The following is a 25,153-nucleotide window of genomic DNA, read 5'->3' on the forward strand; positions in this document are numbered from 1 at the left end:
ATCTACTTTGAAGATCAAACCCCTTTTCCAGCAACCTACAAATCTCAATTTAAGACATCTCAAAAAAAAAAAAAAATCCACAAAGCCCAAATTTTTCCCTCTTTTTAAGTCCACTAGTTCAAAAATCAAGCAAACAACAAAAATTCACCCCACCCTAATTCCAACCATCTTGAGATGCACTGGATGTAGCTTTTCCACGAAAAACCAAAAAACAGGCCCCGTGACTGATTTCAAATGAAAATCTGGCCTCTTAAGCCTCCCCAGGACATGAGCATAATAAATAAAGGACATGTGGCTTGATAAACTGCCACAGGCCTGGGGCTGTACTGTAGCCTGTTCACCCTCCAATTTTTTTTTCCTTCTGCAGAATCCAATAGTACAAGAGTTTCACAAGAGCAGACTATATTTATGACTACAGATACGCCCATTTCATAAAATACCAGTCTCATTAAGTAGTTCTGGTTTAAGTATTTGTTAGAGGTAGGAACACCTTTGTCTTTTTTAATCCTCAAAACACTGTGCTGTGCTACACTTGTTCTTTCACCAGGGCAGTCAAGTGAGAGGCTGCATCTATTTCCTTAAGGATCAGCATGCTAAAGGCATTTTTGAATTGCTCTTATTTGTCTGGATGCAATAGCAATGTGTAACTTTCAAGTCCATGACAGTGTATTCAATATATAGAAACAGGTGGTTTTGATCATGAAATGAGCAGATGTTTTGTAGCAACAAACAACACCCTGCAATAAATAACAAGGCTGGTAACTCAAAACAACAAAAAATGACCAAGTTTAACCCCAAGTTCATGCTTTGAACCCTACATTACCTGCTGGTTTGGTGTTGGGGTTTTATTTTAAATATCAATAAGAGATACTGGTATTTCTATAGTCCTACAACAAAGAGCAAAAATTCATTCAGTGATTGAGTGTGTGAGGATAAAAACACCTCTGTGGAGCACCTTGGGGACAATGGGAATCTTGCTGCTTAGGATCACATCATTCATGTGGCAGCCACTGCTTACACTGAAAAGCGACTTTATGTAATAAGCTATTTTCAGTTTTCTCGCTGCTAATTTTTACCCAGTCACCCAATGCTTCCTCACCACTGCCTGCTTTAGAGGCACTCACCAGTTGCCAAGAGAATACACAGTATCAGCAAAAGAAGAGAAATAGCACAAGCAAGTAAGAGCAAGTGTGTCAGTGGCAACAATGGAGTCAAAGGCTCATTTGTGAGTTACAAACCATAATAAATGTCAGTATCAGACACCTGCAGGTTTATTTCTTTGTAAATGCGATGTCAGTGACAAGAACAATCACTCTGCAAACATCAGAGTTTACTTATCCTTTCACATGCTCTGTAAAGGGTGGTAAACCAGCCAATGAACAATACAAATGTTTAATTACCAGTGCTGTTCATTAAAACAGACGACCATCACTGCATTCACAGTACTGACTCCAGGGAACTCTGGCCAACTCAAATGTGTCTGGGCTTACAAAAAAACCATACCATGACTATAGTGGGATTAACTTATACAAATACTTCTAATATGTAACAAATTCGATTGAAGTCACATTCGCGAACAGAAAGCTCGTTTCAAGTCAAGGAAACACACATCAGATCCGGAGCAGAGTCCCTGTAGAAGCGTTTCTCACACAAAACCCGCAGAGCCGCTGCTCCCAACGCGGAGCAGAGCGCGGGGCAGCCCCGCGGGAGGGCCGGGCCGGCCGCTCCATTCCCGGCGCATCCAGAAGCGTTCCCGAGGCTCTCGGGCTGGGCCGCGCTGCCCCCTGGCGCTACGAGTTGGGCAGGGGCTGGCTGTGGGTGCCGCTCCGCGTCTTCAGCTGCGACTGGGCGATGTCGGCCAGCGCGCTCTGGATCTTCTCGAGCAGCACATCCCCGCGGTACACGACCTCCTCCAGCCGTGCCGCCGCCTCGTGGTTCTCCTCCTCCAGCCGGTACAGGCTCTCAGCCTTCAAAGTAAAACCGTCATGATGCCCAAAGATTTTGGCTTTTTAGGTATTTTTCATATATTCGTACCTCTGGAGGCTACTACATAGTCCTATTATTTTTCCTACCCTTTCCCTTTGGAACAATAAGCTAACCCTTCTAATGCACACTTGGAATTCTGTTTAGTCTTATTACAAAGAAGAAGCCTGACAAGGACGTTTTGTTTTCAAATCAGAATCTGAGAAAACATAAGAAATGGGGCAAAGAAGGCCCTGGAACAACTCCAGTGGGGTAGAACCCAGGGAAAACTACCTAACCAACTACTCTTCTAATCGGACAATATTTATTAGATATGCTAATTTGTTAAACTTATAAAATAGTAGAAATTTGATGCTGGGTATGCCCATGACCATCGGGACACCAGAAAGCTTCCAATAAAGGCCTGTTTTTTATTTTACTATTTTAACCTTGTTGCAAGAGTTTCCTCTTTTGATACTAGGTGACAGGGAAAATCAAGGATCTTCAACAGAACCCTAAAGTGACTTTGCTACTCAAGGATGCTGAGGGAATAGCTGGTGCTCCCTAAAAAGAGAAAGGTTCTCTTTTAGCCCCTCAGTTATATCCTAGCATCTTCACAGCAACTTGGTACAGTTTGCAACCTAAACCAGTGCATACCCACAAGGAATAAACACGCATCAAAAAAAAAATAGGAATTTTAGCTTCTTTCATGCTATGACTCTTGGCTCAGTACAGCTCTTCTTATGAGTATTTATCCTCTAATGAAAGGATCTCTACTCAGCAGAACTGAATAAAACATTTTAACTTAAAAATATTTCAATACTTTAAAATATTTACCAAATTTAAATCGACTAAAACTTGTTCTAACTGAATAACAGAAAAGGCAAAGCAAAATAGTTTCAAATTGGTAATTTTTAAAAGTAGTTATACAGGCCCTTACTAAGTCCTACTTGAACAAGCTGGCAGATTCTATCCAGATATTCAACTTGTGTTCTGCAGGACTGATGTGTTTAATGAAGGTTAATGTAAGAGTGAAGGATTTGATAGCCCTTGGAGGGAGGCTCAGAGAAGGAAGGTGGCAAAGGTGAAAGACTGAAATTTAGAATGCAGCTCAGTGACTTCAGTCTCAGTTGTTTAATAGTCAACTGCAACTAATTCACAGACTAGAGCAGAATTTGTACTGCCAGCTTCACCAAAAGGGAACTCAAAAGGGGTAGGTAAATTGTGTTGAGCATTCGTGTAGCAGCTCCTTTTATCATTTAAGACAAGACTCAGATCTGAAACACACACCAAGACAACTTTAGTATAAAGAAAGCAGATCAGCCTAAGTACATTTCTATTAACCAAGTATTACCTACCACTTCTCAACCAAACCTATACTGCATATTTGAGAGTGTTTCAAGCACCTTCAACACCATTTCTTTGAAGACTATCAGAATACTTAATACTGCACCAAATTAAGCAACAGAAAATAAAAATCAAAACTGGAATCTAAGCGATGGAATCCAGGCTAATTTATCTTAAAACCCCACTAGACAGAAAGTAGCAGAAATTTTTGTGACATGAAGTTCTTCACTAAGACAGCAAGAAACTGTTGAAGTATCACCTCTAAGGAAAGCATATCCCTACTGGATAACCAGCTCCTCCTTCTGGAGCAGCCTGCTTTACCCACATCAGCTGCCACTTTGATCAGACCCTGCTCAGTCATGGAAGAAACTGGAATTTGTCTGCAGAAGGCAGTCTATCTTCTGCTATTAAAAATGCACTTACATGAAATTATGCCTGAAAAGTGTTAACGAGCCCAATTAGTACGTTCAGCAATTACTGTGACTGGCAAAGTTTCCAAATTTAACCTCCTCTGTTTAAAACAAAACGTGATGCCACTGCCAAGTCATTTCTATTTGGCCCATTCGGTGTTAATCTTTTGTAAAACACTTTTGAATGGTTACAGAGTATCAATGCAGGTCTTAGAGGTGATCATCAGGTTTGGCAGGGAAACAGCACTCTGCATCCTTTATGCATTCCAAAAAGAAAATACTTGATGTAATCTAGCCGTTAAGAATCAAAAAGAAAAAAAGATGCTTTTTCATAAATAAAATATGTGAAATAACAGAAAAAAAATCCCCCAAAATAAAAACCAAGTTTGGCTGGTTCAAAGAAAGACTCCTTGTTATCGAAAAGTGTTGGAATTATTTTGTGACAGAGGTGAAGAACTTAAAGGACACCCTGCAAACTCTTGAACCAATGTGGAAGAACAAAAGATTTCTGTAAAGTGTTGGTTCTGCAGCTACAAAATGGAATGTGAGAAAATATGAAGTATTCTCTAAGGGAAAAAAAAGAATAAAACAATGCATAAAGCATCAGCACTGTTCCATCTGTTCTGCCAATATCTGAAAAAAAGGGTGAGCAGTTTCCAGTATAGTGGTGGTGTGATAAAGCCACCTTTTTTTTTTTTTTTAACATTCTAACAGAAAACTAAGTTTAAAATACTGAGTATAACCTTATTTAAAACTAGATGCAAGTTCAGTATTTCCACTAAGCCTACAAAGTACTCACAGGCTACCCTCATGAAAAATTCAGGTTTGTATTAAAATAGTTTTTCAACAACGACACGGCCTAGGGATGAAAAAATTTGTTTAAAAAAAAAAAAAGAAAGGAGGATGTTTGCCTTCAGGAGTGTTGTAATATTGGAATTAGGAAAACTCCTACCTGCAAAGCTGCTGTGGATTCTTCACTGGGCAGGGAATCTATGAGAACATCGATATCCTTGGCAGTGCGAGCAATCAGAGCTGCGAACAGCTGGGCATACTCTGCACAAAACACAGCACAACTCAGGCAACCACTCAGGGAATTATTACAAACAAGCACAACTCTGCTGTCACAATGTTCTGCAGAAAGCGCAACCGACACCCATTCACGACTTAACCTCCATCACACCACGAGCCACGGGAGGAATTCTTTGCCGAGCCCGGATTTCGCATTCCCGAGGGCTCTACGCCAAAGCACGTTCGCATTTAGCAAAGACAGGAAGCCGGGCTCACCTTCCGTGGGGTTCACGGGCTGATCCTTGTTTATGGCCGTCTGGATGTTGCTGAAGGAGGCCGGGGGGCCGCACTGCTGCAGCACTCCGATGGCGTTACAGAACTGGTCCGCGAGCTGCCGGCACCAATTAACACCGCGTTAATCACCCTGCCCCTCCGCTACAGCCACCTCCGGCTCACGGCGCATCCCAGCCCGCGCACCATGCCCGCCGTGCGGAGGGTGCGCACCCCCCACCCGCGGCCGTACCCCCGGCTGGGGGGCTGCGGCGGGGGGCCGCATCCCCGCATCCCCGCCCGGGCGGCGCAGCCCGTGCCGTGCCCCGCGGCGCCGGGGCAGCGGAGGCAGCGGCCGCCTCACCGAGTTGACGGCGTCCTGCAGCTGTGTGAGCCGGTCCGCCATGGCCGCGCCACCGCCGCCGCCCCTGAGGCCCGGGCACGCGGGGCGCGAGCGCCGCCTGCCGGCCGGGAGGAACGGTTGGACAGGAGGGAGGATCCATTCGCAGGAAGGGGGATCGGACATCGGAGCGGGCTGCGCAGGGAGGCGCTGGAGTCACCGTCCCTGCAGGTGCTTGAGGAGAGCCTGGGCTTGGCACCCAGTGCCATGGTCTGGCTGACACGGTGGTGGTCAGTCATAGGTTGAACTTGATGATCTCAGAGGTCTTTTCCAACCTAAGTGATTCTGTTACTGCCACGGCGTGGACAGCTTTTGCTGTGCAGCAGTCGCTCTGATCCGAGCTGAAGGCAGGAGCAGCGCTCAGGTGCTTCATTCCAGCCCCGATCTGAGCAGGCATCACGTCCAGCAGGGAAAAGCCAGAGTGTAGTGTCCCCAACAAGCCAATTTAGAGCCAGCATCCGGCCTCCGTGGTCGGGGATTGGAGAATAAATGCCATTCGTGCCAGTCAGTATGTGCTCGTGTTTCTCATCTCTGACAGCTGGGTACAATGCCAGCCTTCCCCCAGGTGGACCTTAGAGACCATCTCTTTCCGACCCCCTTCCACGAGCAGGGGCACTTTCCATTACCCCAGGTTGCTCCAAGTCCTGTCCAGCCTGACCTTGGACACTACCAGGGATGGGACAGCCACAGCTTCCCTGTGCCAGGGCCTCCCCACCCTCACAGAGAAGAATTTCTTCCTAATATCCGATCAAAACCTAATCTCTGTCAGTTTGAAGCCATTTCTCTTATCCTGCCACCACATGCCCTTGCAAATCACCACTGCAGCCTTGCCACTGATGCTGTGGGTGCAGCAACGATACAAACTAATCCGCCCAAAGTGTTTTCCCCGATTTTGTTTGCCTGCGCATGTAAGCTGGGAGGTGGGGCCCCTTCACGCTCCTAAGTTAAATCCCAAGTCCCAGGCTGCTGGTCCAAGCCCCACCGTGCATTTTTAGGAGTTGGCAGCGGCCGAGCGCTTCCCCTCCGCCCCGCCCGGCAGGGCCCTCCCGCAGGTGCCTGAGGGGGCGGGAGCGACCCCTGCTGGGCGGGCCCCGCCTGCGCCCCGCCCCAGCTGCCCGGCCCTTTCCCGGTCTCGGCCCCCTTTCCCCGTTCCCTGCGCGGCGCTATGCGGGTGTTGCCTTCCCCCGCGCTGTTCCTGCTGCTCCTGGGGGTCCTGCGCCATGGCGGAGCCTCAGGTGAGGGCGGCGTGAGCCGGAGCGGGGGGGCGCGTGGGGCTGTGGCCGCCATTAAGCGGCCGGAGGAGCCCGACTCGTACCGGGAACTGCGAGGCTGTGCCCGGGTTAATTCCAGCGGCACGGGGCTTGCTGCGACTGCAGAGCCTTTTGGGGTGTTCCCGGTGCTGGCGGGGCGACCTGCCGCTGTCTGGAGGGATGTGCAGGAGCGCGGATCAAAGCTCCTGCGGCGCTGCAGAAGCGCTGTGTGTATTCGTGGTTATCTTAATCTTTCATGCGGACAAGGAGAACCACCCTCTTTTTTCCCCCCTTTCGCTGCCCCTCCGCCTTTTTATTTTTTTTCCTTTGCCTTTTTTGCTCATGTTTACACCTTAATTGCTGTGGACGCCGTAATTTTAACTCTTCCATGGATAATTCGGAATCCTTTGAACCGCGCCGTTGCGGGGATGCGGCGCAGCTGAGGATGCTGGTGTAGGGCTGTCTTCGCTGTGCAGAAACAAGGTGGCATTCGCTACCTATGAACATGAGCTTACATGGCAAAGGGAACGCGGTTAAAAGTAGGTTTGTCTTTGGTTGGTTGGGTTTTTTTCCCCCAACCATGTACAGGTGGTCATGGGTTCCCACCACTCCCAGTGGATGGTGGGTTGAAAAGCGCTGTCGCTATAAAACTAGGGAAAGGAGCAAAACCTACAATTTGCATATTGATTCCTAAAGTTACTTGTTGTTTGTACTGATGTAATCTGACTTTATTTGGCATAGGCTTTTTTTGTAATTTCCCTGTGTTCCTGCATGTGACTAAATTATGAGTCCAGAGTTAAGTGTGCTGTAATAAGTGTAGTTTGGGAAGATTTACAGTTGCTTTTTTTTCTGGTTAAACTCTTATCTGTTCAAATAAAGGAAAAAATAAACAGTTTCCTCTCAGAGATAGTTCAGAGATAAGCAAGCAGCCCTTCTTGTTAGGGCTGATATAAGCCTTCTCCTCTTAGTTTTGCTTTACTTTTAAACTTGTTTCTAATCATAGAATTGTTTGGGACTTCATCTCGTTTCAACCCCCCTGCCATGGGCAGGGACACCTTCCACTAGACCGGGTTGCTCAATGCCCCACCCAACCTGGCCTTGAATGAATGAAGCTTAATTGTCCCAAAGGAGACTCTTGGGATACTTTGCAGGGCTGCAGGACAGCATTTGGGACCAGTCCCAGGTGTGGAGGGCTTCTCTCTGCCCAGGTCTCATGCCCAAGGGAGATGCCTAATGGAGAGCCAAGTATTCCCTGTTTCTTGCAAGACCTGAAAGCTTTGGCTGGGCACCTGATGGTGACAAGCAGGTTTGAGAATGAAGGCTCAGGGTTTTTAGACCTTAGTGTTTATATTAAAGGATGCTAACAAGCAGTTTGTCTCCTGGACTTGATGGAAATGGGTCATGTGTTGAGTAATTTTTTTACAGCATGTAAAAAGGCAAGGCAACTGTGAGACTAAGCAAACTGCTTTGCCTTGAAGGAACCTGTTGCTGTTTTTCCTTGCAGGATTGAGGGTGGAGGGAGAAAGTATTTCCCTTGTGAAAAGCTAATAAGCTGTGTAATTTGTGTACCAGACACTAGCTGATCATTAGGCCCTTTAAACAAGGCCACTTGCTTAATGGTTCACTGATTTGAAATTGTCTTGTGGTTATTCAGTTGTGGACACCCACTTTGCAGGGATGGGCTCTGCTGACTCCTGTCCTTGAAGATCCTGCTTCATTTTAAAAGTGTTGATTAGTAAAATCTTTGCATGATGGCCTGTGTTACCTCTCTGGGTTTCTGATGGTCTGCAGCTCTTCAAACTTGGTCTTTGTGCAGAGGTGTTTTATATATTGTGTTTGTTGTGTTCCAAGGAGCTCTGTCCTCCTGAGGAGGAGTTCAGCTGGCTGTGTTTGCTACATCCAGACCGGGTTGTTTAGTGTTGGAAAAACTAGAGTGAATTTAGAGTGTAGTCAGGACTGAGCAGTGCTTTTTTAAAGGGAGCTTATCTGGGTGAAACTTGTTTGTGCCAGCGGCTTAGTCCATGCAGAGATGATATTTTATGATCAGAGGTTCACACAAAACTCTTCTCTCACTTTTCAGGCTGTAAGGACCTCTAGCGTGTTGAGCAAAATAGTCCTCTGGATGGGAATGGTGCAGATGGTGACAAGCCACATTCTCTGGTGTCATCTGCTTTGAGCATGAAGCTGTTCTAAGCATGAGTCTCAGTACACACACAGTCAAAGTTCAGAAGCTTTCAGAAATGTTCCTGCTTCTTTTGGGAGTGGGGTGGGTGCTGCCTTTTTGGGGGAGTCCAGTAGTGTAGGAAGACAGAGACCTAGTAGTAGGGCTCTCCCATCATCGGTGTCTGCATGGCCTTACAGGTCTGATAGGATATGGCTCCAGGCTTTATTCTGTTAAGTAACTGTGTGCTAATGTTTTTCTTACTCAAACTGGTTGTCTGAGCTTGCACTTCATCTTCATTAAATGTCTTCATGTAACTACTTGTTGTTGTACACCCTGCACTGGGAAGTTCTCCTTAGCTCCTGGAGCTTGCTTACATTGGGTTGTTCTGCATATCCACTGCAAAGTGCTCAGCACCCTGTAGAAGTGTGTTTTCTCTGACTGCACATAACTTCTCTGAGGGAAGCATAATGTTTGAGCATGGCTCTGTAGGTGAAGACTGTTCTGTATGGGCAGCAGTGGCATTTCTTCAGTTGTGTTTCTTACTGGAAATTGGACTGCTAGGTGTAACCAAGAACCCTGTGTGGTTAACTGCTCTCTGGTGATGGGGAGTGACACTTGGCTATTGCAGCTGGAAATGTGGTTTACTCAAAGCATCAGAGGAGCCAAGAGATTGGCACTGAATCAGAACAATGGAAACGGTTCAAGCCTGTTGGGGAAACTGTGTGTCACAGGGAAGGGATAACAAATGCAGAGGCTCTGGAATTGATTGTCTTGTTGCTTAGAGTTAGGAATAAGGACTTTTGATCTCAGAAGAGTTCCAGGAAGTTCTGTTTCTTTGCTGTCTTTACTGGTTTTGCCCTTCACGTGAGAGAAAAGATAGTGCAGTGCCTCTGTTCATCAGTTCTGTATGTGGGACTATCTGTGCTCCAGTTCTGCTGCTGGTACTGTGTATGGAGTAATACATGCTCAGTGCTCCATCTTTGCTCTGCTGCTGCTTGGTTTCAGCAATGCTGACTTCCTCTGAGCATCTGTTCAGTTGATAAGCTCTGTAATAGTAGGGGTTCCTCTCATGTATCTAACCCAAAATTACTCTGATGTGCAGTGACTGTTACAGTTCTTCCTACAGGGCAAGGAAGAGGGGTTGCCTGGCACCTTGGAGTGTTCCCAGACCTTCACTGTTGGAAGCAATAAAACAAGTTGGGATGCCTGGATTTTGCTCCTGTCTCTGTTGCCGACTTGCTGGATCAACTCTCTTGCTTGTGAGGTGGTGTTAACTGTGCTGCTCGTCCTGCAGACCTGTCTAGTGGGCCACCTCCAGGCAGATCAAGCTTGCCCAAAGGAGAAGGTTGCATGCTGTGGCCAGCACTGTGTGGTCATGGAGGTCTCTGTGTCCGTCCTTCAAAGGATATTTGACAAGACTGAGCTCTCTGTGGCTCAGGGAGTCTAATACCTGTCTGGTATTAGAACCAGAGAACTGGTGATAGCAATAGGCCTGGTGAATTGTGAGCTGGTTAATTTAATCAATTAGTCTTGCTCACCATCTTCCCTTTCTGTCTCAGTGCCCCAGGAGTGACTTGTTCACGTGACAGAGATGGAGAAGGCTGGAAGGGTGCTGTGCTCTGTAGCTGTGGAGCTCTTCCAAAAACTTCTTAGAGGGCTCTGTTGCTCTGCAGTGCTCGTCATCTTTCAGGCCTGACTGGAAGTGTGGTTTGAGGAGCCTGTGAACAGCAAGCTGAACAATACTTGTGTGGTGGGTGTAGATGTTCTTGTTCTTCACCCTGAGTGTCTGCTCTTGTGCCCAGACTTTGGGATAATGTGTGTCACATGTGCTGTTCTTGGAGCAGTTATGCAAACAGTAAAGCAATATAGAACACCATACCTTAATTCACCACGCTAATTAAACTTGAGAGATTGCCTCTGACATTTAGAGTCTCATGATCATGCTGAAGTAGTGGCTGTGTGTCTTGCTGACGAATCTGTCCTTATTTATGCAGAGGCTCCTGGGTATGGGTACGGAGTGGAGGTGAGAAACAAGGTGAAGCAACGCAGTTTTTTCCCCTTGATGTAGATCACACAGAGAATGTGTATGGTTTCAGCTTTTTTCTTAAAAAAACATCTGAGTGTGAATGTCTTGCGGTTCAGGAAGCTCTGCTGAAGGTTTTAAACATCAAAGAAAAATATTTTTCTGGCATTGTAAGCTTTCACTGCAAACTTCTGAGTGTATGGATGTATAGTCTCTGCCTTCTGAATGCTTTTCTTTAGCATTCATCCTGCTACTTGCATTGAACTTGAGCTAATGAGGAAAGATCTGAGGATATCTGAATGCTGCTCAAGGGACTCTGAAGAATCAGAAACTGAAGGATACACAAAGTTTTTCTTGCAGCTTTAATTTTACGTTAAGTACTGTGTGGAAATTTGGTGTAGAAACTTCTACCTTAACACAAACTGCAGATGATGGAACAGAAGAATGGAGAGTCTTTCTTTCCTCACAAGTGGTTTATGATTCCCCCATATTTTAGCTGAGGTTTTATTGGTGATGCAGTACTGGCATTAATTGAATTTTGGAAGTGAGCACGTAAGGGTTGAAGTTCCTTCCTTCACTGTGTAACGAGTGGAGGAAGCATGAGGATGGGAGCTCCCCTCTGTTTACATAGCAAGAGGCAAAGAAACTGGCCAATGATGGCAGTTCTTGGCAGGAGAGAGAGAAAAGTAACAGGAAAGCAGTTAGAGAGTACTGGGTATAGTTTCAGATAAGAAAACTGTCCCTCCCTTGTGAATGGGAGCCCCCCTGTGTCATCAGCAAGTGTCTGTGGGATGGTGCTGCTGGTGACTGTGTTAGGGTACTTGGCAGTATCAACCCTTTCCACCAGAGGCAACTTCACTGAGGAAGTGTGTGTGTATGTGTGTGTGTGTTTAGGCTTGGTAAGTGTTAGGTCTGTTTGGGTGCTGCATGCAGGCAGAGGAATTCAGGGAAAAATCTGGAAGGCATTTTGCAGTCTGGCTGCAACCACCAACCAAAGAGCATCTTGTAGCTTCTCTGTGGCTGCTTCGCTTTCCTCCCTTGGCATCCCCTGTCCCTCCAGAACCTAGCACAGGGAGAAGCCAGGCTTGCTTGCAGGACTTGAATGACAAGCCAAAGCTGATTCTCAAAGATCTTACATCCTAGGTCAGGTGGTTCTCTTTAAATTAGAATGACAGTGGGTCATGGGGTTATACTCATTGTAAGAAGAAATGGTCTAGGTTGTGTCTAGGAAAAATTAGTCAGACTTTTAGGTCTAGAAATGGGGATGCAGCAGTCCTAATGACTAAAAACAGTTTGGCAGCAAAGAACCATGTGAAATAGCTGAAAGAGGGTAAGTGTATGTATGTAAACTACAGATTTGACTGTCTTCTAGAAGTTGACTCCAATTCCCATGGTCTGTAGGAATTCACCTGGAAAGTCTGATGGATATTGTGCAAATTGGCTGGCTGATACAAACATAGTGACCTGTGTCTGCCAAAGGTCAGGCAGTTCTCAGTATCTTGTCTTACTGTCTTTTTGGGGTGTAGCTGGCTGGTTGGCTGAGCTGGTGAGCTCAGCTGTATCAAATCCTGACTCCTGGTGGGAAGCCCTGTCCCTGTGCTCAGGTGAGTGCCAGGCTGCAGGGCAGATACTCTGGCTGTGCTGGTATCTGCAGGTACAGCTCTGTGTGCAGCAGTCTCTGAAACCTTGGTACAGCTCACAGGATGAGAGCAGCACAAAGCAACATCCTGCTCTGCTCCCAGCTGACTAATACTGGGCTACTGGAAACTTCCAGGCCTCCCTGGTAATTGCTTCCCTCTGGACCAAAAAAAAAACCAACCAACTCTGTATCTTCCTTTTTTTGTAATGCAGGTCTTCTTGAGCTCTCCTTGGGAAAATTCAGAAATGTGCTACTTAACCAGACCAATCCAGTGGAGGCTGTAATCAGGAACATCGCCAGCAACGTGACTGTGGTTATTTTTCAAGTGCATGCCCAGCAGAGTGATGTGGTGATATCCTTTGATAAGGTAAGAGTGTCACTTCTGTTAAGTGCTGCCTCTCTTTCAACAAAGGACTTGGCTCTGGTACATGCAGGACTAATGAACTGAAGCTGTATAAATAATGAGTGTCTTTTACCTGCTTGGCTTTTAGACAGTATTACTGTAGCTTCAGAAATCCTTTCTTGTACTCAGATGTTGTAGCTGCTTTTTTGAAAAACTGAACGCTAAAGGAATTTCAGAGCTGGCTTGAAAATATTTCAAGGCACTTTATTTGGTGGAAGTGGTGCTTTTGTCATGTGGCTGTACTGACTGCTGTCCATCAGCTTGTCTTATTAAAACCAGATCTGTGTAAGTGTGTGCCAGATGCCCTATGCACAATCACCTTGGGATGTTTATTTGTCTGCTTTTTCCATGGCTTGGATCTAACCACTGCAGATACGATGCGTTGTTATCCCAGCTCCTTGTCCTGAATCTAATTCTCCTTTGGTAACACATGGAGAAATTTCTCCACAGTACTCCAGTGAAATCTGCTGCTTCTAGACAGCAATAAAAGCATTCCTGCTGCTATACCCTGTGTCCCAGTAATGATGGGACAAACTGAGGCTAATCTAAAATACTGATTTTTGTTGTTGTGGTGGTGGTGCTGGGAGGTTCTCACTGGTATTTGAACAGAACACTTACTAAGCTGAAGGTGGTAGATGGTGTCTGACAGCTGCCATCCAGTTCCCCTCTCTCCATCAGCATCTTTGAAATCAGAATATGCTGAGTGCCAGGAAGTATCCTGGGAAGCTTAGAAGATGACTGACCTGTAACACAAGTCACCCAGCTCAGCCATCCTTGTACTGGTGAAACAGCCAGGATTACAGGGCTGAGGCTTTACTGTTACACCTGTTCAATCTTTGCTTACCATTGCTAGTATCTTCTGCTACCACTTCAGATCCTCTTTGCATTCACCGGCCTTACCAGGCCAAGGGCTGTGATGCATAAATGCAGCTGTACTGCTTTTAGGGCTGGCCTGCCTCTAGAAATAAGAAGTTGAGCCAGGTCCAGTGTGCTTCCTTGCAGTGTTGCCTTGGGTGACTGTGGCTGCCTTGGCCAAAGGCACTTTCCATGCTGAAAATGTGACTGCAGGTCAGCTGGTTGTTCCAGCTGTGAGACTGTGATACTGTCATTGCTTCCTGATCTTTCCTCAAGAGCCCTGGTTGTGGAAGGGATGGTGGTGCTGGGGATTGGGTCAGTAGCTGGCCTGGCCCCAAAAAGATCTGGCATTGCTAGTGTTAAGGCAGCTGTCATACAGTCATCTCTGTTCTGGTGGAGATAGGAAGGTGCTTCTGTACACTGGCTCCCAGAACACTTCCTTGCTGCTATCTCACAACATTTTGTGAGGGATATTCCAGCCCTTTTACATTTTTACTAGTCAATCCATTGCCAGATCTACTAGCTAGATTTCTCTGCAAATTGCTTGTGATTATCAGCTCTGCAAATTGCTTGTGATTATCAGCTCTTTAGTAGTCCCACACTTGTCACTTGGGGTTTTTGAGCCTGAGCCAGGCAGTGTGTGGTGTCAGAGCTCCCTTTTTTCACCAGCTAGGGATGCCATCCAGAGGGACCTTGACAGGGATGAGAGGTGGGCCTATGAAGATGTCAGCAAGGCCAAGTGCAAGGCCCTGCACATGGAGCTGGACAATTCCAAGCACAAATACATCTTGGGCAGAGCCTGATCTGTTGTAACTGGCACTGATGTGTGTGGCAGGACTGGGCTCCTGTGATATTATCAAAATGTAATCAAAATACAGTAGAAATCTTCTCAATAAGAGCTGCTTTTTTCTATAATTTGTTTCTATGCAGACTCCATTGGTGAACAGCTCAGGAACTGGGGTGGACAAAGGGCTGGTGTCCATCCTTCGGCCAGAGCAGACCGTGTGCACGTGGTACCTGCGCGCCCTGGATGCTGGCCAGGTGCTCAGCACTGCCATCTCCATTCCCTACATGGAGAAAGGTACGTGCTCAGGGCATGCCAGCTCTGCTTAGTCAAGTCGTCTGTGGAATGAAGTGTTGACCTTTCAGTCTTACATGGTGGAAATCTGATGGAGATACCAGAAATTCTTCTGAAATGGGCTGAAAAAGTTTTTATTGTCACTGCTGAATTGTGAGTTGTGTATAGGATGTACTCTGTGGTCTTGCCACAACTCAAGCCTTAGAATAGAAAACTGCTGTGCATGTGATCATGGAATCAGAAATCTGTTTGGATTGGAAGGGGACCATAAAGATCATCCAGTTCCATCCCCCCTGCCATGGGCAAAGACCACCTTCCACTCTCCCAGGTTGGTCCGAACCCCATCCAGCCTGGCCTTGGACACTGCCAGGGATGGGGCAGCCACAACTTCTCTGGGCAGCCTGTGCCAGGGCCTCAGCACCCTCACAGGGAAGAATTTATTCCTCATATCCAATCTAAATCTACCTTCCTTCAGCTTAAAGCCATTCACCCTTGTCCTGTAATCCTAGGCCCTCATAAAAGTTCCCTCTCCAGCTTTCTTGTAGGCTCCCTGGAGGAATGGGGAGGCTGCTGGAAAGGTCTCCCCAGAGCCTTCTTCAGGCTGAGCAGCCCCTACTCTGAGCCTTTGCTCATAGGAGAGGTGCTCCATCCATCTGGTTGTCTTCATGGTCCTCCTTTTGACTAACTCCAACAGGTCCACATCCTTCTTGTGTTGGGCTGGGGTCTTGCCAGAGCAGCAGAGAGGGGCAGAACTCCCTCCCTGGCCCCGCTGCCCACTCCTCTTTGCGTGCAGAATGCTGATGGCTGGCTGGGCTGTGAGCACTCGTTGCTGGGTCATGTCAAGCTTCTTGTCAGCCAACACCCCCGAGTGCTTCTCCTCAGGGCTGCTCCCAATCCATTCTCCACCCAGCCTGTGTTTGTGCTTGGGATTGCCCTGGCTCATGTGCAGGACCTTACAGGAGCTTATATCCTTCTGTTCCAACACTCCAGTCGCTGGAGTCACCCATGTGTGGGGACCTGTCACAGGCTGCAGTGAAACCCTTTTGCTGCCTGCAGGGCCAGAACCTGATGATTCCTTGTGGTCAGCAAGCAGACAGTGCCTGCAAGTGTATAACTGCAGTTATCTTCTCTGTGTTCTAGATCCTATTCCTGGGGGCTGCAATCTAGAATTTGACTTGGAAGTGGATCCAAATATCTACCTGGACTACACGTTGGTTGATATACACATCAAGTTTGCCCCTGCAAACTTGGGATATACCAGGTGTGTGGAAAACTTCAGTGCACTGAGAAAGACCTTTTGTCCTGTGTTTGGCCAAAAGGCTAAAACAAACCCTGCTGTAACAGCTGAACCATCCAGCTGCTGGCAGGAATCTTGTTTGCTGCAACAAATGTAAATGGGGAGAAAGAGGAGGGGAAGAGGTACTGCAAGAGAGAGATAAAAGTTCTCATTACGTCTTGTGGGGGAGGTTATGCCACTTCAGAAATGCAAGCAGTCAGCAAATACTGGATCTTTCCATTCCTTGTAACAACTTGATTTGTTTGAGGAGCAATTGTGTGTTGCAGCCAGTTTTATTTCTTTACTAGTACTGAAGCATGATAATAACCCAGAGTTTTGTTTAATTTGAGACTTCAAGTTAAAAGGCATTATTTCCTGAGTGGTGCCTGGTGTCACAAGTGATAGGCAGGGAATTGGGAAGACTGTGTTTAGAACTGCATGGAAAAACAAACAGTAATGTTGTGGTCTTTGGCTGTTGTGGCCTCTTGGAATTCTTGTTATGGTAATTCATAGGAAGCCCCTGTAAGTGTAAAGGCACGTACCAGCACAGGCCCCACCTGTCCCAGGGTGGTTCTGTGTGATGCTGCTGTGCTCTGTGCTCACAAATACAGTACAGCTTTGAGTTAGCTGCTGGTGTGCACCTCTAAAGAGTAGAGGCAAATCCTGTGGACAGGTTACTGCTTAAAACCAACGTTAAGTTCTGGGGGCTTGTGCTGGGCACGTGGCTGATTTGTTTTTCATTGCAGAGGAGCAAACCCCCCCTCCTGTGATTCAGGGACTGGTCAGAACTCGCGGTGGCGGCTGCGCTACGATGTGTACCAGTACTTCCTGCCGGAGAGTGACCTGTCTGAGATGGTGCTCATGAGCCACATACGGAAAATGTCTGGGGTGCAGAGTATCAAAGCCAATGGCATTAAGGTGAGCCTGAAGCGCTGGGTACCAGCTGTGTGGCAGTGGTGCTCTCTTGTTTTCTCCTCCCCTGTGCTTGTCTTCCTGGAGGGGAGATGTAAGCAGGCTCCCTGGCCCTGCTGGCGAGTGGAATGGCAGCCTTGCCTGCCTCAGAGGCCAGACCTGGGTCAGTAGGCTGGTAGGGAACCTGAACTGTATCTGGAAACGGGGAGGAGCAAAACATAGGAGTGGGAAAATGTTTTGCCCTGTCAGAAAACACAGTAGTGCTAGAGGGGAGGCTTCCATCCTGTGAGCCTTTAATGCAACACAGGTACTTAATTTTCCAGATGCTTACGCTGACAGCTGATGACAAGACCAATGTCTACTTCTCCTCACTTCCTGGACAAGGTGTGATCTACAATGTCATAGTGTGGGATCCTCTTTGGAACAGTTCTGCTGCATACATACCTGTGCATACATATGCCTGCAGCTTTGCTGACCTGGTGGACAACTGCTCTTCCCTCAGTAAGCTGGGAATTGTATGTCCTTGCCAACTCCTCTGCAGCTTGTTGTACTCCAACATGCTAACTGTGCTTTAAGATTGTTTTTCTAATGTGTGCAGGAGATCTTTGTTTTACACTGTGTGTATTTTGCTGCTTCATGGTGAAGTCTGCTTCTTGGTTGAGCAGAAAGTCTAGAATGATGAAGTAAGACTAAGGAGAACCATTAGCAATTAAAGGTTTAACTTAATGGGGGTTTAATATGTGGGTTGCAAATGTAACTGAACTCTGTAGTGCCACTCCAGCTGTGTCCATTTCAACTGGATACATCATTTCAAATCATCTGTATGACTGCGGATGCTGAATGTGAAGCTGAGTTAAATAATAATAAAACACAGATTAGATTGGGCTCCAGCTGGATTTTTCTAACTGTGCGGGTGCTAACAGGAATCAGTAACCTGCAGGTGTTTGGAAAGGAGGCAGTCACCTAAAATAAGAGTGAAGATAATGTCAGCAGTAGTGGAGTGACTGCCAAGTCATGCTGCTTTGTACAAAGCTATATAATGATGGAATTTGAGCAGAAACAGAGCAAAGCTGCCACTCCAATTCGGAATGCAGAAGTGACACGAGTAATTGGTAGAATCTGGTTCATAAAGTAAGGTTTGTCCTCATTATTTTCTTATATACTGTAACACAAGTGACTGTTGTCAAACTCAGTGTTGTCCTATGACAACGTGAGACAAATTACCTAGGCTAAACCTCTCTAATTCAGAGCATATGGAAAATGTGGTTTACGTCTGCAAATAGCTTAAATATAGGTAAGAAATTTGCCTAGAAGACTGAGGTGAGCCATAATGGGATGCTGATGATCATTTTTGTTTCTTGGCAAATGTATGAGAGGGAGACAAATGGTGAAGGCTGTAGTGATTAAGCCTGTAGTTGCTGCCTGGGTCACTAATCCCATAGCACTGATTTTTATAGATGACTGGATGTCCCTTTTTTTAAAGCTGAGCAGAGGATTTTCAGGCAAAGTTGTATCTGTATTATGAACAAGTTACATCTACTTACAGAAACTTCTCTTGAATAAGGAGGAAACTCTTGATTTCTTAATCAGTCTGGGACTATTTCAATATTCTGTTGAAGATCCTACCAGGACAACTGTTAGTTCAGGCACTGCAGATCTGACAGAGTGGCAGCTCTCAAGCTGTCAGTAAAATTTGTGACAGCAACCTGACCTTACCTTAATGTCCTTGTTGGGACTGTGAGGTGGAATACTCCACTAAACTTACCTTTCTTCTTGTAGGTAAACTCTCTACCAAAGTATTCTTCACTGCTTTTGCTGTTCTTGGTCTTTTCACCTGCTTTTTTGGACACAGATTCTGGAAAACAGGTACTGAATATTTCATCTCGTCTCATTGGAACTTCATAAATGTTACTCTGTGTAACTTAGAATGGTGGTATTACTACCAAGATGCACTTGATAGTGATGCTGTGCCAGTTACGTCCACTGCTTTGCTTTTATAGGCTCTGAGCCTTTAAGCTCAGAGCAGGAAGTTTCTGGGATGCAAAGAATAGAAACCTAGAACTAGGGTGCATTCTGGGCAATATAGCTATAAATTTGTAATTTTTGACTATCTTTGGTGCTTGAGGACAACGAAGTGTTGTCTGGCTCTCTTTTTGTGAGCTGCTGTGTTCCTTCTCCATTGTTATATGAAGATGTCTGAAGAGCCATTGAAGTGGGCTTGGTATGAAGCCTGCTAAATACTTTTTCCTTCTTTTCTAGACTTATTCTTCACGGGCTTCATTGTCGCAGCATTCGTCTTCTTTGTATTCATTACAAGGATAACTGGCCTTAGTTATGATGGTGAGTAGATGTGTCAGGATACCCAGTGCTCTTCCCAAACTCTTGTTATGAATCCCTCAGGGACAATCTCAGTTGTGCTGTTGGCCAGCCACAGGAGGGATAGCAGAGTGATGCCTGGGTGCTTGAGCTCTGATTGCCATAATAACTGAATATGCAACAGAGTAAGTGTTGCTTCCAGCATCACAGTGATGCAGAATTAATAGCTGTATTTAATTTCAGCATCTATCCAAGGAAGATCAGAGGTGTTTGGAAACTCTGGAAATTTGCAACATACTTTCTTCCTACTTTGACAATGCATGGACCTCTATTTCAGGTCAAATGCAGGTTTCATCTGTAAAATGGAAGTAGGTAGTCTGCACCCAGCTTGTTAGACAGAATTAGGTCTTTGTCTGTCCCACCTCACAGAATTCCTTTTTTGATACATGTGCAGTAGCTGTAGCCACCTGAACTCCCTGGGAACTCAGGGTACTGATGTACATGGTACCAAGGCCTCCATTCCAGCCCCCCCGCCAGCCTTTCAGCAAGGCATACCCAACTGTAGGCTGGCATCTAAGTGAAGTGCATGAAGCAAGTTCTGATACTTTTGTTACTTCATGCAAACTCTCTGAAAATACCCAAACAAGCATGTAAGTAAAGCTGCTGAACATGTTACTGCAGGAACTGAAGTTTCCAGAATGCTGGAATTTTCTCTTCTCTCTTTCAGCGCGTCTTATTTTGACAGCAGTGGCTGGAATTATTGGAGGCCTGCTTTTGGTTGTGAGCTGGTGGAGATTTGGCTCTGTCCTGCTCTGCATGTTTGTTATTGGGCTTGTGTTGGGATTTCTCTTCTCAGCGACGCTCTTCTTTACTCCCATAGGTAAGCACGGGAATCCTCTGCTTGGTGAGTGCTGTGTTCCTGCTGTGCTACAGGCACACTGCAAGGCTCAAGAGTGAATGGCACTCTCTGGTTTATCTTAGTGGGATGTTTAACTTTCCCTTTCTGGTGCTGGGAGGCATAGAGATGGACCTGAAACCTTCTGTAATTAAAACTGCTTGAAGAAAAGGAAACATTATTTTGCAGAGAACTTGGTGACTCTTCCTACTTAAACTGTGTGCTATCTCTGTGACACCAGTTCTGCTCCAGGCATGCACTTGCTCTCTTGTTGTCTGTCCAGAACAAATCCCAGTAGAAAATCTACAGTCTACTTTGAAGGCTTCAGGCATAAAAGCTGTAGACAACTCGCTTAGAAGCCAGTAAGCCTGCTGAGCTGGAGTCCCTCTGGGACATCAGAGCATGAGCTGTACTTTATTGTAATTTCCAATCTCATAACTTCTCTTTTTAAGGTCCCTTGGTGGGACAGTTTTTCATTCTCCAGTCATCTGTGTTTGACTGAAGCCATGATTCTGTGATAATCCATGCAGTCCCTGGTTGCTGTTCCTTGGAGTGGAACAGTAACTCAGCTAGAGGTCAACTTGTCCCCTCTGGTTAATCCAATCCACAGGCCTTAGAAGACAGAGCAAAGAAGGGTTTGAGTGATTTAATTTTCCTAGAGCCAGAAGAATTTGCTGCCTGGTGGTGTTGTGATGGCTACATTTGCACCATACTCTGGAGTCAGATGCAGATTTTTAGCTTAGAAACCCATATTGGGCAGCAGTACTCTGGTACTTTTCATTCTTACCAGGTGAGGAATGTGAACATTGTCAAAAATCTTTGTTCCAAGGACAAGATCTGCTGTTCCAGCACAGAGTACAGGACCTGTGCTCAACTGGGACAGTTTTTTTGTTCTTGAGTAACTGTTCCAATACATCTTAAACAGTCAGGATTTGAGCTCAAAAGCTGGGCTTTTCAACAATGTACTCCAGGTATTTCTGAATGTACAGAATTTTGGGGGGGAAAAGCTGACCCCCAAACACTTGTGAAAAAGGAAATGTTTCCCTCACTGATGAATATCGTGTCCTGGCAGGAAACTACAGGGTCTTCCGTGACGATGTGGTGTTCTGGGTGACCTTTACCTGTGTAGCCTTGATGATTCCAGTGCTTTTTATTGGCTGCCCAAGAATTGTAAGTAACTGTGCTGTCATCTCAGGAGGGAGGGAGAAGGGGGAGGGGTCAGACTTCTTAATGCAAAACCATGGGATATGTACAGAAAACTTTGCACAGCTTTGTGAAGCTCAGCACAGGGCCAGTTGCAGGCAGTTCCTGTTCCCTATTTGGGCTAAATGGTCCATAACGAAAGGAATGACTTGTTGTAGTTTTGCACACAACATCCACTGCATTTAATTGACTTCTGCTGTCTTATCAGCTTGGCTGTGTAACAGGTGTGTACAGCCAATTTATCACAGAAGAACTGATAAAAATTACAAAATACTTGTCCAGAGAAGCTGTGGCTGCCCCATCCCAGGCAGTGTTCAAGGCCAGATTGGGAAGGGCTTGGAGCAAGCTGGGATAGTGGAAGGCATCCCTGCCCATGGCAGGAGGTTGGAACTGGATGGGCTTTTAGGTCCATTTCAATCCAGGCCATTCTATGATTCTACTGTCTTAAGGAGGTGGGGAATAAAGCATGTTCATCAGCCTCCTAAAGCTGTGTTTTTCTTCCTGTCTAGCTGAACATTCTGGCCTCTGGAATAGTGGGCTCTTACACAGTGGTCCTGGCCATTGCTTGTTATGTCTACACAAGCCTTGCTTACATCACCTTAGACCTGCTCAGAAGGGTCCTCAACAATTACTTCAGCAGAGCTTACACCAACGTGCCTTTTCAAAGGAATGGTGAGTCCTCCTAAGACTTTATTCTCTTTTTAAGGAGGAATCATTGCCTCTTTGGTTCTGTTGTAAACAGTGAGTGAGGGCAGGAGGGGGATGTAAGGAGAACACAGTACAGTGTGAGATTTAACATCCACATGAGAAATTCCAGTCCTTCAAAAGCAATACTGAGTAGACTTAAAGGCAGGAACCATCTTGCAGGTGTTGTGACAAAGGCCCTTGTGGTGCTGCTCAGACTTGGGCTGGCAGATTGCTGAGGAGTTTGCAGAGTGGGCAATCAAAGGCCTGATACAGTGAAGAGACTCTTCCCAACTCACTGTGTGTCGTGGCCTCTGCATGGAGGCACTCTGGGCATGTGAGGATGTGGGGATGATACTTCATTCCTTTCTGTCACTAAACTAGTGTGTGTGTTTGTGCTTGGGGAAAGCAAGGAATGTTCTGCATTGCTGCAGGCATCTGTTTCTCTTTTTCCAGACTTCATCATCCTGTCAGTGTGGGCAATGCTGGCCCTTAGCGGGGTCACTGTGCAGCTCCGCCGGGAGAGGAGTGAGGTGCCCTTCCCACCACATCCCTATCTCACCTGGAAGAGGGAAAGGGAGCGTAGAAGCACCAATATCTTAGACCCCAGCCATCATATCCCTCCCCTGAGAGAGAGGATCCACAACAAGCTGCTGCATATCAAAGTGTTCTTCCAGAAAGACCAGCCAGCCGGGGAGAGAACTCCACTGCTTCTGTAACTTTCCAAATAACTGGTGGGAATGGAGAGGGATGATCTGGGAACGGTGAGGTGATTACCAGCAACCAGCCAGTGGTGCAGGATTTACCACTGCTAATTTGTCCTGCTGAATAAGAGATTGCTGTTTGCCCAGCTTGGCAGAGCAGTTACCTGTCCAGTACACTACATGCTGTTTGTGACTCTTCTGTGGCAGGCTCTGCCTGCTGCAACCTGCCTGTGTCCAGCTGCAGGATCCTGTACTCGTGGCCAAGGACAGCCGTTGATCCTGTGGGGTCTGCTTTGCTGTTTGGGTACATGAAATATCAAACAGGCCTTGGAAAGCAACCTGCTGATTGTTCCCTTGCATGTGGAAACCTCTGCTGAGGCAGTGCCTGACTCGCTCCTAAGAGTGAGCAGCCTGTCCAGCTGTGAGGGGGGGGCCAAGGACTGGACACACAAGGATTTCTTCCAGCAGGAACTGAGCATCTCCTTCTAGTAGAGGTACAAAATGTGTGGCTGCAGACACACTGGTTTCCAAGAAGTGTTACTGAACCTTGCAAGCTGAACTAAATGACTTGAATTGAAACTGCACTGAGTTAACTGTTGTACGTGTGCAGTGTGGGGCTCGGGAACAGGGACTGATCTAAGAAGATCTTTTCCCTCACTTTTGGGTGGTTCTGTAGCAAGCTGGTCATCTGGTCTGTGCAAAGATGACTGGTAAGAGAACACAAGAGGTTTGTGTCCCTGTTTGCTTTCTGAACAGCCTGTGTCTTGTTTCTGCTCTGGTGTAGTCTCTTTTTTGATGGTGCTGTCATAAAATGAAAGAGTAAATAAGCTGTTTGTAGCCAGTGGTAATTTTTTCCCCTGGAGTTGGCTGAAACACTAATTATTTATTTTTAATCATCTTTTAATTTTGCCTTTAAGGGGTGAAAACAGCATTCAGCTAGCAAGATACTGACCAGGAACCTTGCTGACTGAATGTGGTCCTTACCTATTTGAATTGCATCTGCTCAAAGCAGAATGTAGTATAAAAACAGACGAGGGACCAATCTTGTGTGGTGGCTTTATGCTCTTCCTTAAAAAAAACCCCAAGAGCCATTTTCAAAATGCTAACTGGAGCAATGTATTATTGGCTCATCCCAAGCAGACCTGAGGCTGTTTGACCTGTGCTTCCCCCCGTGCCCCCTCCTGGTCTCCAGTGGGGGTCTGCCATGCACTGAAGGATGGCTCAAGTCTCACGTCCTGTACCTTGACACAGGTTATGGTGACTCTTCCTCCTTCTCCCTGTGTCTGAACCTGCAGTGAGGGCAGCCAAGTGCACGGTCCTGCCTGCGTGATGTGAGTGGCTGCTCAGGTGCCTGCACGGAGCCTCCATGAGGGAACTTTCCAGGGGTGGAAGGTTAAGCTCTCAGCCACCACCTTAAATTCTTAGTAGGAAATATGTAAGAAACAGCTTTTTCTGAAGAAACTGGCAAAAGAACTTTTTCTGGGAACTTGGTTGGAAGTTGAAACACCCTGGTATAGACAGGACTGAATGACTTTTAAATGGCTTTTCTTTGAGGAGTGAGAGCTCAAAGACAGTGTCCGAGGTGACTGAACCCTTCTGATGTTTAGACAGACAAATCCCATCATTGCTTGGAGCTGGACCATCTGCCTCAAACAGCAAAGCAAGGCTGAAATCCTGCAGTTTGGGTCTTGTTGCCCTGTGCTGTTGTGTGGCACATGGTGTAAACAAGGAGCTCTGCCCCGGTTCTCTGCCCGTCCTCCCTGCACTGATCCTGAGCATGTCTCTGCCATGTGTAACGGCAAGCAGCAAACACTTCTGTGGTATAGAAATGCTCTTAAACACGTTTACCTTGGTGGGTTTTTATAACTGCTGCGATTAACATTGTGCAAGAAACAAGTTTAACTCTAATTTTCTATATCTTTTATAATAAAGATATCTTTTCAAAGAATATTGGAACTAAAGGGGTCTCTTTGAATTCAGTGGTGCTTTTACAGTTTAGCTTCTGCCTTTGATCTTGTAGGGGAGAGTTTGCTTTGAAAAATTTCTTCTTGCCAAGGGCTGAGGTGGGGGAGCTTGGCTGGCGTTGCAGTGACACCCAGAGGCTGTGACATGTGGCATGTGCTCTGTGCAGCCACTGAGGGAAGCACGTGGTCCAGAGAGGCTTTCTTTTGTGAGCTTTGTTAGATGAGGCTCTAGAGAACAAAGGCATGGTTGTCATCCCCTTCTTGCCTGAAAACTGGTGTGCAAGATCACATAGGAATTCTACAGCTAAGCGGGCTTTGAACTCTTTTTCTGAGATCCTGACTTTCCTTTCTTTAGTTCTGCCAAGAGATGGTTCAGGAGCTGTCTTCCAT

At 46.3% G+C, this 25,153-nt stretch overlaps 2 protein-coding genes across 3 annotated transcripts; one reads left to right on the forward strand and one right to left on the reverse strand.

The window, feature by feature from the left end:
* Nucleotides 1-1,249: 1,249 nt before the first annotated feature.
* On the reverse strand, nt 1,250-5,473 carry MED21 (mediator complex subunit 21). Its single transcript, XM_042051225.1, has 4 exons — nt 5,362-5,473; nt 5,004-5,118; nt 4,672-4,772; nt 1,250-1,967 (listed from the first exon to the last, which is right to left on the reverse strand). The coding sequence occupies exons 1-4, from the start codon at nt 5,401-5,403 to the stop codon at nt 1,791-1,793; spliced, it is 435 nt and encodes a 144-aa protein (XP_041907159.1). The 5' UTR covers nt 5,404-5,473; the 3' UTR covers nt 1,250-1,790.
* A 1,029-nt stretch (nt 5,474-6,502) lies between these two features.
* On the forward strand, nt 6,503-24,747 carry TM7SF3 (transmembrane 7 superfamily member 3). Of its 2 annotated transcripts, XM_042050980.1 has the most exons (12): nt 6,504-6,632; nt 12,686-12,840; nt 14,662-14,812; nt 15,950-16,070; nt 16,832-17,003; nt 17,321-17,498; nt 18,777-18,863; nt 19,257-19,337; nt 20,041-20,193; nt 21,281-21,378; nt 21,921-22,083; nt 22,552-24,747. In XM_042050980.1, exons 1-12 carry the CDS (start codon nt 6,563-6,565, stop codon nt 22,812-22,814), a joined length of 1,692 nt encoding a protein of 563 aa, XP_041906914.1. In that variant the 5' UTR covers nt 6,504-6,562; the 3' UTR covers nt 22,815-24,747. The 2 variants fall into 2 exon arrangements, with proteins under 2 accessions (XP_041906915.1, XP_041906914.1); XM_042050981.1 differs by lacking the exon at nt 20,041-20,193 and having other exon boundaries at nt 6,503-6,632.
* The last annotated feature ends 406 nt before the right edge of the window (nt 24,748-25,153 follow it).

This window comes from Corvus kubaryi, unplaced genomic scaffold (assembly GCF_017639235.1).
Source record: "Corvus kubaryi isolate FWS band 111438036 unplaced genomic scaffold, C.kubaryi_AGA036_p1.0 74, whole genome shotgun sequence".
NCBI lineage: Eukaryota > Metazoa > Chordata > Aves > Passeriformes > Corvidae > Corvus > Corvus kubaryi.